This window comes from Gossypium raimondii, chromosome 9 (genome assembly GCF_025698545.1).
Source record: "Gossypium raimondii isolate GPD5lz chromosome 9, ASM2569854v1, whole genome shotgun sequence".
In the NCBI taxonomy this organism is placed as follows: Eukaryota; Viridiplantae; Streptophyta; class Magnoliopsida; order Malvales; family Malvaceae; genus Gossypium; species Gossypium raimondii.
The window spans coordinates 45,234,205-45,253,907 of NC_068573.1; the positions used below are offsets into that span (position 1 = coordinate 45,234,205).

At 33.2% G+C, this 19,703-nt stretch overlaps 2 protein-coding genes across 2 annotated transcripts; both read left to right on the forward strand.

Annotated features, from left to right (window-relative positions):
* The first annotated feature begins 10,652 nt into the window (after positions 1–10,652).
* Positions 10,653–13,969, forward strand: LOC105800224 (uncharacterized). The gene is made up of 2 exons (XM_012631216.2): positions 10,653–10,820; positions 11,355–13,969. Exon 2 carries the CDS (start codon positions 11,621–11,623, stop codon positions 13,667–13,669), a length of 2,049 nt encoding a protein of 682 aa, XP_012486670.1. The 5' UTR covers positions 10,653–10,820; positions 11,355–11,620; the 3' UTR covers positions 13,670–13,969.
* Positions 13,970–14,844: 875 nt separating this feature from the next.
* Positions 14,845–19,658, forward strand: LOC105800223 (uncharacterized). The gene is made up of 15 exons (XM_052620574.1): positions 14,845–15,607; positions 15,807–15,928; positions 16,027–16,115; positions 16,322–16,354; positions 16,462–16,552; positions 16,720–16,762; positions 16,859–16,950; positions 17,037–17,595; positions 17,672–17,756; positions 17,859–17,981; positions 18,059–18,627; positions 18,707–18,845; positions 18,936–19,004; positions 19,138–19,266; positions 19,356–19,658. The coding sequence occupies exons 1-15, from the start codon at positions 15,393–15,395 to the stop codon at positions 19,467–19,469; spliced, it is 2,472 nt and encodes an 823-aa protein (XP_052476534.1). The 5' UTR covers positions 14,845–15,392; the 3' UTR covers positions 19,470–19,658.
* Positions 19,659–19,703: the final 45 nt, after the last annotated feature.

A 19,703-nucleotide genomic window follows, 5' to 3' on the forward strand; every position in this document is an offset into this window, starting at 1 on the left:
CTTGTAACTTTACATTGCTATAGTATATTTAGGAGTGATATCGTTTCGGTTCGGTTGAGTTTTTTTATAACTTTTGAACTGTCTATCATAGTTTGGTTTGGCTCAATTTAGTTCTCGGTTTTTTATATTTATTTTATTTTATTTTTAAATTTATTTTGATAAAATAAGCTTTGTTTTATGATTTTTTAATATTATTTGAATTGTTTTAGAAAAAATATTTCTAAAAAAATAATTTTTAAAAATTTTAAATTATTTTCACTATTTTAAATATACAATATTTGTTTTATATCATAAAAATTAAAATTAATTATATATATAAAATAAAATAAAATAAAATTCAATTTCGGATAACTCCCATTCAAGTATTAAAATAATTGAATTACAAAACCCATTACCTTTAAATTCAAGTAATTTTAAGGAATATTGGGCTTGATGCCTGATGGATGTCTATGGGTAGAGCTCTCACCAAATTTCCGAAAGAATTGGACTTAGTAATTCATTTGATTATTAAAAAATATATATTAAAATTTTATAATGATATGAAATTGGGGCATGAATCAACAGAAATATAAAACGGAAAAAATGCCTCAAGTGGGCTTATCATCCAATTGTTATTGGAATTATATGTAAAATTGGTGTATAAAAGAGAGAGACTGGGGACGATGGGCTACGCTTTACACACTTCCATTTGGGTTTACATCAAATGGCGTTAAAACCTTGTATTTGGGTCATGACTATCAGAGTAGTTCGAGTTATTGGAGGACAACATGAATCCCTTGGCTATGGATACTTTTGTGGCAGCGATGGTTTAGACAGTTGAGAGCTATGTCGACGACATTCAGGAGAGTAAACTATCTAATGTAAGTTGAAAGTGGTTAGTCGACGACCATGAAGCATCATTTCAGTGTTAAAATGAGTAGAAGTTATTTTTATTTTTACATTTAGCTTCCCATCCACTTTCTACTCTTTTCATTCTTATTGACTATTGTGACTAATCCTATTCTTTTATGGTAACTTTTTGTAGAATTATTATTTTTTTCACATATTTTAGTGATTAACTATAAACTAATCACAATCGGTAATTTTTAGTCACTCACATAATTTTTTTGTGGTAAAGAAAAAAAAATTTTTTGCTTATTTGATGAAGTATTTTCTTTTTTTTATAAGAGTTTTTACTAGACCTGATCATGGGTCGAGCCGATGCAAAATGTTAGGCCTAGGCCGAAAATATGCCTAAAATTTTACCCAAGCCCAACACAAATAAAAAAAATGCTAAACCCAAGCCCGTCTTGACCATTTTAAAATTTTTATATTATTTTTATAAAACAAATTTTTTAAAAAAATATAATACATCAAATACACTAAAAACATTAAAATAAATGTTTTCCAATAAATTGAAAATACAATACAAAAAGTCTTTATACTTAAAATAAGATAGTTGCAACTTAGCAAGCAAATACCTCTAAAATAGTAGCAAAATTAACAATAAAACAAAAGTTATACAATATTCAAACAATAACAATAAAATAGTAGCAATATAATAACAAGACCAAACTCATTTTTCGGGTCTATCCACTTTTCGGGCAAGCCTTTTAGCCTGGGCAGGTAGCCCGACTGATGATCTCATCCTTCTCATTTTAAAATTAAATTTATGATAATTATTCTTTATTTTATATTTAATTATTTTAACATATATATTAAATAAATATTGTTAGGCTGTGTTTAATATTTGCAACCATTTTAAACCCTACTTCATTTAATATTTTGTTACGACATAATAAATCTCCATAAGGATGATCTTTATAATCTTCATTTCAGCCATGTCATCAATATCTAGCTCTCATTTATTCTTTGGCATAAATCTTGAGGAAGAGCATAATTCATATGCATGGTCATGGTATTTGTACCTTCTAAACGGCAGTGTTTTAAGTTGGGAAGTCTAATATATAATATAGAGCATGGATTATGTTATGTTATTGTTGTATGTTTTTTCCATTTATTGTTTCTTTTTGTTACCAAGCAGGTTTCTACATCTCATTTATTATTGAAGTAATATTATTTTGATTTTTAATCTCGTATATTAAGAAGTATTGAGTGCAATAATAAAATACATTACATTCTCAAAAGAAAATTCAAGTTCAAGTCTTGAAGGTAATATAATTGGCGTGGTATAAAATGGATATAAGAAAAAAAGGCGTAGTGGTGAATTTAAGTAGGGCTTTAACCCTTAAATATATATTTCTTTTTCAATTCAATTCTCTTAATTATAGAGAAATTATAAATTAATATATAGCGCAATTGCATTCGGCTCCCAAAATGAAAAATTTCAATTCATCTGTTATAGATAAAAATCGTAAATTAATATATAGTGAAATTGTATTTTTCCCTTTAAAATGAAAAAAAAAATGTTTAGTTCCTTCAAAATGATGAAATTATAAATTAATACATAATATACTTATATTTTGATCTATGTAAAAAAACATAATTAAATTTTGATCATTGCTAAAAAATTTTTTTGGATTCATCCTTGTGAGAGTAGTTATTAGATTTGTTCATGGGTTGGGCTATCTGTTTAGGCACGAAGGCCTACTTGAAATTTAGGAGGGTTTGGGTAAAAAATTTTGGGTTCATTTAAAATATGGGTCGGGCTCGGCCCATTTTAAGTTTATAATATTTTATATTATGTTATTTTTATATATTAAGTAATTTAGAACACATTTAAAAAATAAACCTATACTAAATATATAATACTACCCTAATGTAAACATAAAAATAATGTTAAGATAACTATATAAAATAATTCAATAAATAAATAATGTATAAAATTATTAAAGGGATAAATCTCAAAATTATACATGAACTTTAATTTGGTGCAATTATATATGTGAAACTCTAATTGTGGTTTAAATGTATACTTGAAACTTTAATTTTGATTTAATCATACATATTTAAAGAAATAAATACATCAATTTATTTTTATATTCGATAAATATAACTATTTATGCATGCAATATGAATATAAAATGATGTTATATCAATAATTGTGGTAATAATTTATAAGAATTGGATCAAATCAAAATTTCATTTATAAAATTGCAGAAAATCAAAGTTCATGTATAATTTTAATATTTATCCCATTATTAAATATTATAAATAATATGGGCGGATTTAAAATGGGCTTGGGTTAATCTTCTGCAAATATAGACGAGTTTGTGCAAAATTTTAAACTCATATTTCAAGTCGGCTCAAAATTAGTTAAATATAAAATATGTTAATATCATACTTAGGCCCGACTAGAGGTGCTCATGGGCCGGGCCGGGCCCAGAAAATTTTTTTGGCACGGGTCCTAGGCCCGGGCCCGGCCTGAAATATGGGCCTAGAATTTTGCCTAGGCCTGGCCCGGGAAAAATTCATAAGCTCGGGCCCGTCCCGGCCCGTTTTTTTAAATAAATACCAAAAATTTATTTTAAAAATTAAAACAAAAATTAAAAAAAAAGTATTTTAAAAATATTTTAAAATTAAAAAAGTATTTTAAAAAAATTTAAAATTTAAAAAATTTTAAAAAAATATTTTAAAATTAAAAAATAAAAATATTTATTATATTCGGTCGGTTTGGGCGGACCCGGCCAAAAAATGGTGCCCGAGGCCCGGCCCGTTTTTTAATCGGGCCTCATTTTTTTGCCCAAGCCCATATTTCGGGCCTATATTTTTACCCAAACCCTCCCATATTTCGGGCGGGCTGTCAGGTCGGGCTGGGCCGCCCGGCCCATGAGCACCTCTAGGCCCGACCCATAAACACGTTTAATAGTCATGAATTATATAAAAAAAAATTGTGAATATATGTTAAAAATTAGGTTTGATCCTTTTATTGGCCCATATGGTATACACAAGTTCTTTAGTTTGACATGTAAGATTTTTGTTTTTGGTAACTTTTGGCCTTTGTACTTTTCTTCCGTCTATACTCGTCTATGATTTCCGTTAAAAAATTCACCTTAGCAAATCAAACGCTACCATATGTCAAAATGGTCAACATTCCTTAAAAATTCCAAAAGAATATTTAAAAATAATAAAATTGCAAAAATTTTCTTAAAATTCTAAAACAACCCTAAAAGTTTAAGATTCTTTTAAATATTTTTTGAAATTAAAAATGCATAAAATTATTAAAGTAGATTTTAGAATGAACTTGGAGACAAAGACATCCAGGTTCATCCCATCAAAACTTTTTAAAAATATTGTAATGAATCTATACTAATATGTTTCTAGTTCTAGACGTGTATTTTGAATAATTTTATAGATTTCTATAATTAAAAAAAGGATTTCAAAATAAATTCTGAATTTTCTTTTTGGAATTTTAGGTATTTAGAAATTCTTTAAATTTTTATGAAAATTTTAAAATGTTGTAAGCTCCCCATAATTAAAAAAGTGAGGCTAAGCTACAACCTCTTCCTTTCTCAACTTTCCCTAATAACCTCTCCTTTTCCACTTTCTTAGTTATTATTGAATGAATTATTAGTTTTTTTTAATATGTTTTAAAATTTTTAGGGTAATTAATTTTTAAATTTAAATATTATTATGTGGAAACATGCCGACAGTGCAAGGTAGGAGAGAAAATCTAGTGGGACCCGTTTGTGGCAAATGGTTTTTCTACATAGAGCGAGTGATAGTAACTTTATCATGTGATGGGGACAACTATGCAATCTTAAATAATATGGAGACAACTATGTAATATTACTAATAATAACCATCTTTTAATGTCCTGTTTTTTTTTTTAATAAAATAGAACAAATATGTATTATGGGGTAGCATCGCACGGCGCACCTTAGGAATAAGAAAAATTCCGAATATTAAACAGCATATTCTTTGTTTAAGAAAAACCCACTTTGGTGATTGACTTTGCCCCCACCCACTACACCATTCTTAATTTATTGTCCCATTTTAATAATTCTCTAGGAGAATAATTTACAAACCTATGTTGGATCTAGTAGTAATTACTTTTTTATTTTTATTTAAATTAAATTCAAATCGGTTTCAAACTAAGCTGAGGTGCTAAAATTTTTGTTCAAGTCCGGTCTTAGTTGGTACGAGTGGGCTATCCGCGACCTTTGGACAGGTCTAAACTATACCATATGTAGATTTTGTCTAATCTTTTTCTGTCGTCCATCAATTGTGTTTTGTAATGATTTGATTCTATATTATAGTTGGTTGGATATATATATTTATACTTATACTCTACCTGTGAGTGTATTGCACTTATAAAAGATCCATTAAATGAAATATTAAGTAAGGGTGATAACAGATAGATTTGGTTAAGATTGATCTTAGAGAAAATTATGTTTACCTCACAATATTTTAGTTTGTTAAACTTCAACTCAAATCAAACCAAATTTAATCGATTCAAACAGATTTTATTAATTTTCTTTAAAGAAATTCTATAGTTTTCTAAAGTTATTTTTACTGGTTTAATATCTAAGTTATTATCTATATCATAAAGAATAAATAAAATTAATTAAAAATAAAATTTCACTAAATTTAGATGATTTTAAATTTTTAATATGTAAATAAAAATCAAATTGAAACAGACCCAACGCATTTAAATACTAACCATTTGATTTTTTTAAGAAAAATTAAATCAAAATCCAATCAAATATTATTGTTTGAATCGATTTTCGATTTTTATTTTATTTTTAGTCAATTCAAATGAGAATCATAAAATTTAAACTCAAGCTATTATAATTTTCACTATCACAACTTTAACATATCATATTTAATTTTTAATATTAATTTTCACAAACTTATTATATGATTTTTTAACTCATACAAAATAATCTAATTTAATTTATGCTACAATAAATAAACTACCAGACAAACAATTAATAAAGTTGGTGAAAAGTTGAATAACATTTTGTGCACAAATTTTGTTATTAGATCTTGTACTCTGCATAAGTTATGAATTTAGGATTTGAAAATTTTACTTTTAACCAAATGATAATTATTAAATTCATTAAGTTAAGTTCTGTTATTTTTAAATTTGATGTGTCAAACATATTATCTAATGTGTAATGATATGTTTATTTTGTTATTTTCACATATTACTAAAAAAATCAGTTAATAAATTTAACGTTTGCATTAAAATTAAAAAATATAACCACTAAATCTAATACAATACTAATGACATAATTTAACCAAACAGATTTAATTGCTATAATTGGGTGAAGGCAGAAATTTTAAAATTAAAAGAAAATGTAAAGAAACTAAAATTCAACAAACTAAAATACAGGTACTAAATCTACAATTTACCAAAAAATACAGGATGTAATAGCAGAATTTGGAAATATATGTACTTTTAGGGAAGGATGAGCACCTTCCTTGGAGACGAAGATCAAACGGTAAAGAGTGATACAGTTTTATACGTGTCGAATATCTGATAGGTTTGGGAGGATTTAAAAGATAAGGGAATTAATTCCTTGACTTGTTTTTTGATCTCACGAAATTTGGCCATCCTTTTGATTCCTTTTCTTTTTTTCCTTTTTTGGGTGGTTTTGGCTAAAACTGAGCTATGCCTCACAACACCAGTCTTTGAAAACGACGTAGCTTTAGATTTTTTGAAACTGCACTTTATTATACAGGGACGAGGATGGGGCAGGACAAAACCTTTTCTTTTTTTTCCCCTCTCTCTCTTTTTACCGCTGTTTTTTTAAATCCAAATTTATTTAAATTCTTCAAATTATTACTTAATCCTTCCTAAGTTTTTATATGATTTCTTATGTTATGTTAAAATTGTTATAAGATCCAATAAAATAATATCATAATATTTTATATAAATAAGTTATCATAAAAGTGTAAAATTAAAGTATGAATATTCTGGTATTTTTCGACACAAAGGGTGAGGTTAGATTTAAATTTGATCTCAAATTAAAATTTTAAATTTTAATTAAATATTGATTAAGTCTTAGCTCAATTGGTATAAATATTATTATCAATGTAAGAAGATGAATGTCTAAATATTTGAAATGTATTATTATTTTATTTATGGATTGAGAATGGGCTATGAGTAATTTTAGACATTCTATTAAAAATATATATATATATATCATTAGAATCTCAACTATTTTTATATACAATCAATTTAAATTAATGAAAATTTTAAACAAAAACAAAGGTGGTTCTTTGCACTTAGGAAGGGACGTTTGAAAAACAAGTTTATATAATGTAAGAGGTGAAAACCGCTAACCGCCGCCGTATTAAAAGAAGGCAAACAAGGCGGGGACCGTCGCCTGTTTTTCTAAGAATAATCTTTATTAAACCACCGTAACCAGGGAGCAAAAAGAACTGTCACGAGCCGCTGCCATCTATCAATTAAGAAACATTGGGCCACTTTCACCTGTATTTTATTTGGATATTGTGGTGTGCCATAGTATACCATTTAATTAAATATTATCTTAAAAAATATTTAATTTAATGTTTTATTGAATCATTAATCGAATGGATTTCGGTTCATTGTGAAAACACTGAAAAAATTATTATTTGTACAAGTAACAAATATTAGTTTGAAGATATTTTTATTTTTATTTATACAAAATCTAAAAAAAAATGCATACACAAAATCATATTTGAACTTAAAATATTATGGTCATTAATATCTTAACTTTAGTATTTCAAGTAAAGCTTAATTTGACTGTTCATAGTAAAAGACACTTATTCCCTTAGGTTTGATGTAAATACACTTACCCCTATAGTTTTAAGAATGCAAACATACTCAATTGGCAAAGGCAGAGGTCCTGGTCTGAACACTCAAGTTTGAGACTTGCTATGCTCAATTATATGTGTAGGTCTCTGAGTCCTATTATGTACGAGAGTTTTAGTCTAGTTGGTCTCAATTAATTGACTTTAGTCTGGATTGTATCATCTCTTAGTCTACTTATGCTGTAATAATTTGATTATACTTAGTGGTTACTCGGACAATCTTTTATAAAAGTTTAATACTTATAGTTACTTGGATATGTATTTGTGATTGAATTGTATTTGTTACAATAAAAAAAAAGAGCCAAAGTCTAATTAATAACTTTGTTTTGTATTGTTTTTTTAAAGAATGCATCTTTCTCCAAGTTAAGTTTATATAAGTTTTATAACTAAAGCAATGAATTATTTTGGACTATGAACCCATATAAGGTTGAAGCTAATTATGCAAATATAAATGATTTTCTTGCATCATATCGTAAGTCATAATACCATTTGAAAGAATGATACCAAACACAAGCACCAAAGATAGGTAGTGAACTCTTTAATTTGAGATATTCAAGACTTTGAAATATAATTGAGAAAACACTTATTGTTCTAAAAATTATTTCCTATATTAACAGATCACCTTAATACAACATAAAAAAAAGAGTTGGATCATACTAACATGTTGCATATTTCATTACTTTAATCATAGGCGGAATTGAGATGATTTATACTTTGAAGAGTACATAGAAGAAGGAGATATTGATAATCTTAATGGAGTAGATTCAAATTCGATGATGATGAATAAAAAATTATATATTTTGATATTAAAAAGAAAACAATGTATTTTTTAATGTTTGATCGAATTTTAAGATTGATTTATGAAAATAATTATTAATAAATCTCTCATAAATTTTAATCTAATTAAATTTTTAGACCATATTTGCTTAGTAAAATGATAAAATTTAAATTATTTCTAAGTATAATATAGGGCCAATTTACCAATAAAAGCTTATTTTTTTTTATAAATTTACCGAAATGGGCCCGGTATTTTATTATTTATCGGAATTGGCCATTTTCCGGCAAATCGCGTCCACGTCAGCTCGATGTCAGGGGACGTGACAGGAAATCGCGACCACATCAGCGCGCTTTGCTGACGTGGCCGCGACTTTGTATATCATTCCGCTGTAAATAAACAATCTTATCATAGACCCATTGTGATCTTGAAATTATATAATAATGGAAACAGCAACCTTAGTCGCCATCTCTATATCTGGTTTACTTGTAAGTTTTCTTTGGTACGCCTTATATATCTTTTTGGGCAACCTCTCAACAATTAAGAGATCCATTCGAGGAACACGGGGACTAATTGAAGTAATGAGCCTCCCAATATATTGGGAGGCTCATTACTTCAATTGAGATAATGAAAAATCATTTCATTTTTTTAGTAAAAAAAATTATAAAAAATTAAGCTTTTGTTGGTAAATTGGCCAGTACAAATAACAAAAATAATAGCAAAAATAACAACAAAAACAGCAGAAAAACAACAGCACCAAAACACTAGAAACAACAAGATAATTTTTATTAAAAAATAATTAATTTATTTGGGTCGGGCCCTAGCCAAAAACTTTTACCCGAGGCTCGATCCGTTTAGAAAACGGGCCTCATTTTTTATTCAAACACATTTTTCGAATTTATATTTTTATTCAAATCCTACTATTTTTTGGGCGGACCTTCGACCCAAGCTAGACAACCCGAGCCATGATCAGGTCAATAATCGGAAGTTCATTCAATTTGTACTTTTTTGTTGATCTTTTTACCTATTGTTTGAATGCTTTTCTTTTTCTTTTTTCTTTTCCTTAAAAAGAATTCATTTTTGTTATTAACCATCACTAATAGAAAATTTGTATCATCCGTTTTAATCATTAATGTCATTATAATTAAAATTTATTTCATTATTTTTATTAATTGCTAATTTTGTAATTCTTATTTTTAAATCACAATGAATAATTGTGAAAGAACTTTTTGACCCTTTAAAATTTTGACTCTAATTTTTTTTTAAAATTTCTCTCAAATTTTTTTTAACTTTATCGTCAATATGCTTTAGTCTTCCTTTCCACATTCTTTTGAAATATCTTATTTAATTATTTGCAATGCTTCCTCTCAACACCAAAATTGAGAGGAAATTGAGAGGAAATTTGAGAGAGGATTAGTTTGTGAAAAAAAAAGGGTGGGGGTATTTATAGTTTTTTTTGGGACCGTTGGGGGGGAATTGCGGCCACGTCAGCGTGATTTGCTGATGTGGCAACAAATCGCCCCCTTGTGGACACGATTTGTTGCCACGTCAGCAAATCGCGCTGACGTGGCCGCAATTTCGTGGCACATCCCCTGACATCGCGTTGACGTGGATGCGATTTGCCGGAAAAGGCCCATTTCGGTAAATAATAAAATACCGGGCCTATTTCGGTAATTTAAAAAAAAATTAAACTTTTTTTTGGTAAATTGCCCATAATATAGAGTAATAATAAAATATGTTTTTATTATTTGAATTTGTGTGTGGTGTAGACCAGGCCTAGGGGTGTGTGTTGGCCAGTTGGGTTAGACATCGAGTCGCCACGCGAACCTCACAGTGGAAACTTTGAAGCTCTGAAGCTTTCATCACCTTTTACGTCATATTTTTCATTGTTGATGATTGAATACTAATTTTAAACTTATCATCACATTTTAAAGAATAATAACTTGAGAGAATGTCCTAATTAAAATTCCAACAAAATTTTTTTATATAATTACATCAAATTAAATTTAATTGGCATCATTAAAAGGAAAATGGGGCGACACACAACCGACAGATAATCATGGATTAATAATGTCTGAAAATTGCTGAAATTGTACATGTAGCACGTGCAGCTATACCTTGACACGTGCTACTACCATATGAAATTCCTCCATTTAATTAATTTCCAATTTATCTCCCTCTCTCTAACTATCTTTCTGATTTATGCCTTATCTCTCTCTCTCTGTTTCGCCGGCTGCTCTGAAAGTTCCTTATCTCGTCCCAACAAATTATTTTCTTCCATTAAATTCAATCCAAATTCAAGGTAAATTAAAATTTACTTTCTTTTATATCAACGATTTTCCTTTTTGGTTTTTCAATTTCGATTGCTTAATCTTTTTTATTTATTTATAATCTCGTCCAGTTTCGAAGTAGTTCAATTTTCCCCGCTTGTAAGTAACTGTGTTATGGATCTGTTAATATCTGGCTCTGTTTGGCTTCCGAGAAACTTAAAAGCTTACCGGAAATTTTCTAAGAAATGAAACTTTGTTTTGAACGAGTTCAATCCAATACGCTTCTCTTTCTTGAGCTGAAAGTAAAAAAAAAAAGGTTATTTATTTTTAAAATAAAAATAAGCCAATCTCGAGCTATGTTATACCCAGCTGAATTTATTTATACTGCTGTGTTCTTTTCTCTCTAGATAGTTCAGATTGTTCATTTCTCGACCAGTCATAGAAAAGATCGGCAGGTTTTAGCTTAATAAGAAGCTAGTTTTGTTTTTCAATCTTTTGATATTTGCTTGTCTCAGAAATAGTTTCAGTTTTCTTATTGAACTTCAATTTTCTAATTCTTGGAACAGGATGATGGAGCGCCTGCCTGGTCTGTAGTGAATTATCATTTTTTAGTGCCGATTGCCCAGATTTGGGGTTGAATCGAATCTCTTTGGATAAAAATGGATCGCTGTGACACTTCTGGATTTGTTAGTGGGGGTGGGAGTTACTCACTCAACGACTTCTAACCGTAGTATTTTTGTGGCTAATTGTCTTCACCCGGAAGTCAGGTTGACTGCTCTATTGGAATTGAGATTTGGTCTGCATATCATTGTTTGATTTCAGCTGTTCCTAGATGGATTCCAGGTTCTCAAACGTGGGGTTCCCTGCTAATTATTCTTTGAATGCATTCAAGATTTTGGGTAATTCAATGCAAGTTGGAGGAACTGGGGGTGCGTATAACATGGATACTGTTCTACGTCTTGATTCTGCTGGCTCTTCAGTCCCTTACATGTCTGCATCAAAGGGAATCAAGAGGAAGTGGAGTTCGATGGATAGATCCATCCGTGGGCAAACTGGGTCGTTATTGGCTCTTGGGCTCGGCCGCTCCTCTAGTTCCTCAGACAGCAAGGGGAGTTCAACAACTGCTTGTACTACTACATCTTCAGCCAAAGAAGCTGATGAAGAGTCCTCAATGGATATTGAATTGGATTTTATCCTCCATCTTGGCAACGAAAAAGTAATCAACCCCAAGAAATCTGCTAGTTCAAGTCCAAAAGGACTTGATTTGCAGCGAAATGTGGACCTGGAATTAAGTCTTTCATCTGGGCTTTCTGAATCTGATATCACTAGTGTCCATCTTAGCTCTTCTCCCAGTCAGTCAGTTATGAAGATGCCAACAGCAGTTGAAGGCTCCCCAAATGAAGATGAAAGATCTACATCTTGTCACTGGAAACCTGGAATTGGTTTGCCTTCATTCCAGAGTTTACCAGCAAAAGAGGCTAGTGCCTTCTGCAAGGAGGTTCCAAGAGGCATTGATCTTTCTCCTATTGTTCCAGAACTATCTTCAAGCGTGATTACTACACCGAAAAGCTCGGTCACCTGCACTTCCGGGATGACACGGCAACAACAGCCACAACACCGCAGCTCTAGTTCAAAGACATGTCAGATTGAAGGATGTGTAAGGGGGGCCAGAGGTGCTTCTGGCCGTTGCATATCTCATGGTGGTGGCAGGAGATGTCAAAAGCCTGGCTGCCATAAGGGAGCAGAGGGCCGGACTGTGTATTGCAAGGCCCATGGTGGTGGTCGGCGATGTGAATTTCTTGGTTGCACAAAAAGTGCAGAAGGCCGTACTGATTTCTGCATTGCCCATGGTGGTGGTCGGAGATGTGGCCATGATGGATGCACTCGAGCTGCCAGAGGCAAATCAGGACTATGTATACGTCATGGTGGTGGGAAGAGATGTCAAATGGAAAACTGCACTAGGAGTGCTGAAGGCCTCTCAGGACTCTGCATCTCACATGGAGGCGGGCGGAGATGCCAATTTATAGGATGCACAAAGGGGGCACAGGGGAGCACCATGTTCTGCAAGGCACATGGTGGTGGAAAAAGGTGCACGTATCCGAGATGTACAAAGGGTGCTGAAGGGAGTACTCCTTTCTGTAAGGGCCATGGAGGGGGAAAAAGATGTGCATTTCAAGGTGGTGGTGTTTGTACAAAGAGTGTGCATGGAGGAACCAACTTTTGTGTAGCGCATGGTGGAGGTAAGAGGTGTGTGATGCCTGAATGCACAAAGAGTGCAAGGGGACGTACTGACTATTGTGTTCGCCATGGTGGAGGCAAAAGATGCAAGTTTGAAGGGTGTGGCAAAAGTGCACAAGGTAGCACGGATTTCTGCAAGGCACATGGTGGAGGAAAGAGGTGCTCCTGGGGCCATCCTGGGTCAGAATATGGGAACCAACCTTCTGGTCCTTGTAACTATTTTGCAAGGGGAAAGACAGGTCTCTGTGTGCTCCACAGCAGCCTGGTTCAAGATAAGAGGGTTCATGGGGGTGCAACGCTTGGGCCTATTGTTGAAGACCAGAAACTCAGCAAGTCTGGGGAGATGAAAGAGATTGTTAATGCCATGGATGCAAATGTCGACACTAGGAACATATGGAGTGACGTAGAAGCTTCTGCAAGCACAAGTTGTTCTAGTTTGAATCAATATGGAGTTCCAAATGCTTGTAACTCTGTCTCCAAAGGAGGGTTCTCTGTTTCAGCTCCTGAAGGTAGAGTCCATGGTGGGAGTTTGTTGGCAATGCTAGCAGGCGGTTCCTGTGTTGGCTCAGCCAACAGTGCAGGTTTTACCGGCAATCCAGCAGGGCCAAATAAATCTATTAAGCCACCCCAGAACTGGATGTAGGTTTATTTCACAAGTATTATCAAATTATTATTGGAAAAGTTAGCCAGTATCCCTGCTTGTTTGCATCCTTTGGTTGTTAGTTTGTTAGTGTTAGAAACTTTTCGCGGTTCATTAGTCCAGTTTGTTATCATTGGGGGGATGGGGTAGGCAATATAGCTTACAATGAATCAGGGTCTTTGTTCATTCCTGTAAATGTTTCACATATTTCCAGCATGTTGTTGTGAATATACAGAGTAGTGCCTGTAAGATGAATCAGTTTGTCCGACATTAGTGGTTATAATAAAGCTTTCTTTGGGATCATATTCATCATTTAGCTATTTTTAAGTTGCCCATAATCTCTAAATCTTCAAGGATTATGCAGACCTTGAAAGTGAAAGCAATGAAATTCTCTTCTTAAATCTTTTTTTGTTAATATATTTCAATTGAACCGACAAAAATATAGATGGTCTGAGAGATAAGCATACAAGCATGTGGGAAGAAATCACGAGTAAGCTTTGATTGGATATAGTTGACAAAAGGTTTTGTCAAGTAGAAGACGGAGCTCGTGACTGTTCACTGTTTAGATCAGACCAAATCCACTTGGATGGTGATGATAATGCAAAATATGAATATCTGTAAATATTCCAATTTTTTTCCACCAATTCGAGCATTGTAAATTAAGATAATACAGGGAGTTGCATGTTATAATTGTTATTCGTAGTTGATTTGGAATGGGAGTGGATGTTAGTCGTTTGATGTCTATGTTGATTGTATCCAAATTTGTTTTAGGATAATAGATTCAAATTCTAATTTCTAAATTTATTTTTTTGGGTTTTATAAAAATACAGAAATTTTAAAATTGAACTTTTTAGTAAAATACAGAGATTTGTTAAATAACTATGCTTTATCAAACCTAGATATTATGTTAATGCAAATTCATTTTTAAGTTACAATTATAATTAATACTAAAACTGTGGAAATTATGTATTTAAAATATATACGAGTGTTCAAAAATAACAAAATAGATGTATAAGTGAGCATATAAATGACTGATAAATTTAAAATAATACAATTAACATGAATATGCATATATTTTTTAATTTTTTAAAATAAAATAAAATTAAAATATCTTTAAATAATTAAAAACAATATTTTCGTAATTTCTCTTTCGATAAAGGAAGCATCAAGCACTAGCACGCCATTAGCATGGTTATAATTTATTACATGCAGACTTGCAACGTAATCTGGCGCCAAGGAGTCCCTTCAAAAATTGAAAATATAATATAACTTCTTTCAACTGTCAAACCATACCCATATAAACCGTCACAAATGATGTATCCTAACCAAATTTGTAATTTCCACATCAAGCTTGTCTTCTGTTTTCGCCTCCGTAAATAGCGGGAACTGAGTGACTCTCCTACGCTTCCTCCGCAGACATCCTCCGTGTACATCAGCCGCTTTTTCTTCCCCTTTTCCGGTGACCCTTCTCCCTCGTCTGTCAATACATCCACTTCTTTCGCTTCATTTTAATTTTGGCAATCAACGAAATTACCATTCAATTATTAGAAACCCCCAAAACAGGGCATACCTATTACCTACTAGGCGTGAAATAACGTTGGAGATCCAAGGATTTTCTTCTTCTTTTTCAACAATTTTTTTGTTTGCGAAACAAAAAAAATTTCTGGAGAACAATCAAATTAATTTTCTACATCGGGTTTTAAAAGAAAAATCTCAAGGCAAAGCAATGGATCAAAAGCATGTACTGTTATCGGCATTGGGTGTAGGGGTAGGGGTAGGGATGGGGCTGGGATTGGTTTCGGGTCAGAGCAGATTGACCGGAAGCGGTTCCGCTGCATCAACCGGCCTCACTTTGGAGAATATGGAGAAAGAATTGATCCGCCAAATCGTTGATGGCAGAGAAAGTCAAGTCAGATTTGATGAGTTCCCATATTACCTCAGGTAAACTCTCCAATTTTCTCATCATCCCTTATCCTAAATCGCTTTTCAATATTTGAAAAACGTTTGTTCATAGTTTATGATGAGGCTGATACAGGTATGTTTAATGTTTTAAAAATTTTCATGAGTCTTGAAGGGTAATAATTTCGTATTCATATTCAAATATACATCAATGTCAATCGTTGATGGTGTTGTTTTGCAGTGAGCAGACACGGACGTTGTTGACCAGTGCTGCCTATGTCCACCTGAAACATGCCGATGTTTCCAAGTACACAAGGAACCTTTCCCCTGCTAGTAAAGCCTTATTGCTGTCGGGACCTTCGGGTTCGTTATCCCCAATCTTTTTCTTTTTCTCTCCTACTATGCTTCATGCATCTGTTTCTGCAAATGTTGTAATTTGCACTGTTTCTTGTTACTTGAAGAACTTTACCAACAAATGCTTGCCAAAGCTTTAGCTCATTACTTCGAATCAAAGTTGCTGCTGTTGGATGTAACTGACTTTTCCTTAAGAGTGAGTAGTCTTTCACATTTTCTTATTTCCCCCATTGAGCACTCGTGTTTGACATCTATGTCTGACATAGATACGGAGATATCACACTCTAAAAGCCCTTCATAGACATACCTGTACCTAACATTTATATCCGAGTCTGAGTAACATAGCCTAGCGGTGTTTTTAAGCTTTTCATTTGACAGTTAAAAGTGGTTACCCATGTGCAGATTCACAATAAATATGGAACTCCCAAAGAATCTGTAAGTTTTTTTTTTTCTCTTTTTATGGTAAAATTTTCTCCTGTGGAACATGGAAATGGATCAATCCTGCTTTGGATTTTTCTCTAATCTTTGATTCTGTCGCGCAGTGTTTCAAAAGATCCCCTTCGGAATCAGCACTAGAGCGGTTGTCTAGTCTGTTCAGTTCTTTTTCACTCCTTCCACAAGAGGAAGCTAAGGGTAATTCAGTGGAAAATTACATTTTTCTTAAATATCCATGTATGATATTCGTATTGACATGGCTATGAGGATATGACACTTCAAGGATCTTCTGAGAAAACTCAAAAAAGAAAAAGTTAAACAATACCCGATCCCTCGTTGACTATCAACAATATGTTGTATTGCAGGTAGATTGAAGCGGCAAAGCAGTAGTGTGGATATTGCATCAAGGTACTGTGACAAACATTTCTGATTGATTCCATGAGAAATGTGTAGCCAAGAGTTTAATCTTCTGTTTTTCGATATTTATGGTTCTTGCAACAACAGAGGAAATGAAGGCCCTCCAAAGCTCCGTAGAAATGCCTCTGTATCGGATAATATGAATGGCCTTGCCTCCAAATGCTCTCCTGCAAATCTAGGTTTGTCCTCTCAAGTTTCATGAATGAAAGGCTTCAATTCACATTTCACGGTTGCTTTAATATTATTTTATCTCCCTTGTTTTTAGCTCCTATGTCGCGGACAAGCAGTTTGTTTTTCGATGAGAAGTTGCTTATACAAGCTCTTTACAAGGTGTTGGTTTATGTGTCGAGAGCCACTCCCATTGTGCTGTATCTTAGAGATATTGACAAGCTCTTGTTTAGATCGCAACGGTTCTATAATTTCTTCCAACAAATGTTGAAGAAACTGTCTGGGAATGTGTTGATACTTGGGTCACGAGTTGTTGATCTCGGCAACGACCGAGAGTTGGAAGAAAGGCTAGCTGTGCTTTTCCCTTACAACATTGAGATCAGGCCACCAGAAGAAGAACAACATCTTGTCAACTGGAAATCTCTACTTGAGAAAGACATGAACATGATCCAAACTCAGGATAATAAAAATCACATCATTGAGGTGCTTTCGGCTAACGATCTCGATTGCGATGATCTTGATTCTATCTGCATTGCAGACACGTTGGCACTCAGTAGATACATTGAGGAAGTTGTGGTGTCTGCCATTTCTTATCATTTGATGAACAACAAGGATCCCGAATACAGAAATGGAAAACTCGTCATATCATCGAAAAGGTCAAATCCGTTTCTCTCCCACAGTTAATGTTAGCGTTTAGCATTATGTTTTCTGATTTGGGTCACATTGATGCAGTTTGGCATATGGATTGAGCATATTCCAGGGGAAGTCCATCGGCAATTACAGGTTAAAACTGGAGGCACCAACTGAAACATTAAAGGTTTTATAATCTTAGCTAAGTTGTTTTATAACATTAAACAAAAGGAATTAAATGGTACATTACAAAGCTTATGTCCCTATCATGTACAATGAGTATTTGTAGGAAGCTGGAACACTTTCTGTAGGTATTAAACCAGAATCAAAATCTGTGATCCGAACCGGAAATGGAACCACAAATCCTGAAAAGACTGACGGTGAAAATTCTGCTTCAGTCATCAAAGTTCCTGTGAGTTATTGTCTTGTTTTTTGTAGTAACCAGTTCCTTCAATATTCGGTTTTGTCATGCTCCATATTGATCCGCAGGAAGTTGTTCCAGACAACGAATTCGAAAAGAGAATAAGGCACGAGGTCATACCAGCAAACGAGATCAATGTTACATTTGCTGACATTGGTGCTTTAGATGAGACGAAAGAATGCCTGCAAGAGCTAGTGATGCTTCCCTTGAAAAGGCCAGACCTTTTCAAAGGTGGCCTTCTAAAGCCTTGCAGGGGAATATTGTTGTTCGGTCCACCTGGCACTGGGAAGACAATGCTAGCCAAAGCCATTGCCAGGGAAGCTGGAGCTAGCTTCATTAATGTGTCGATGTCGACCATTGCTTCTAAATGGTTCGGGGAAGACGAGAAGAACGTCCGAGCTTTGTTCACATTGGCAGCCAAGGTCTCTCCAACAATTATATTTGTTGATGAGGTCGACAGCATGCTCGGCCAAAGGACTCGAGTTGGAGAGCACGAAGCTATGCGGAAGATAAAAAACGAGTTTATGACTCACTGGGATGGACTCTTGACAAAACCAGTTGAACGTATCCTTGTCCTTGCTGCAACCAACAGGCCATTCGACCTTGATGAAGCTATCATTAGGCGTTTTGAGCGTAGGTAAGTACATTCACCCATAACATTAAGTACCAGAACTATTGATATCATGTTAAACATACATCGTCACTCGTTTTTGCAGAATCATGGTGGGGCTTCCAGGTGTAGAGAACAGGGAAAAGATTTTTAGAACTCTTCTTGCAAAGGAAAAAGTAGAAGAAAATCTAAATTTTGCCGAGCTTGCAGCCATGACTGAAGGATATACTGGAAGTGACCTTAAGGTTTGCATTTTGATTTAAGATTTTCTTTTTTATATTTTTTAGATAGAATTAATTGAAATATAATCATTGTAATTTCCTGTTTACAACCAGAATTTATGCACAACAGCCGCTTATCGTCCAGTTAGAGAGTTAATACAGCAAGAGAGATTGAAGGATATGGTAAGTTCCTCACTTCATTTAAGTCCCTCTCAACCGTTTGTTTTGGTTTTAAACATACATCACTCAAAATCAAGAATGAATACCAAATACGGGTGTCAAACATGAGTACTTTAAGAAAAACAAACAATTGCAGGAGAGAAAGAAGAAAGAAGCTGAAGGGCAGAACTCAGATGATCCCTCGACAAAAAATGACGATGTGGAGGAAAGAGTTATTACCTTAAGGCCATTAAACATGGAAGATTTAAGGCAAGCAAAGAATCAGGTAACCAAATTATTCCAGATCAATGTTACAATTGCCAACAAGTATTAGAGGAAATACTCACATTGTGTTTCCATTTTCCTGCTGAGCAGGTGGCAGCTAGCTTTTCTTCCGAGGGAGCTGGAATGAACGAGTTAAAACAATGGAACGAATTGTACGGAGAAGGTGGTTCGAGAAAGAAGGAGCAGTTATCGTACTTCCTATGAGAGAGTTTGATTCGTTTTTAACAGTTACAAAAATTATCTCTACAATAGTTTCGAGTTAGTGTACACTGTATAAGTATAATCCTTAAGATAGAGCTTGTTTTACTCTATTTCTGGGATTCTCAAGAGCTATAAGTGCACTTTGACTTGTGCTCTTTTAGCTTTAAAAGTCATACAATTACCTCATTGGGAGTTAGCAACTTATAAATACTACTATAGAAGTTTAAATGATCATCG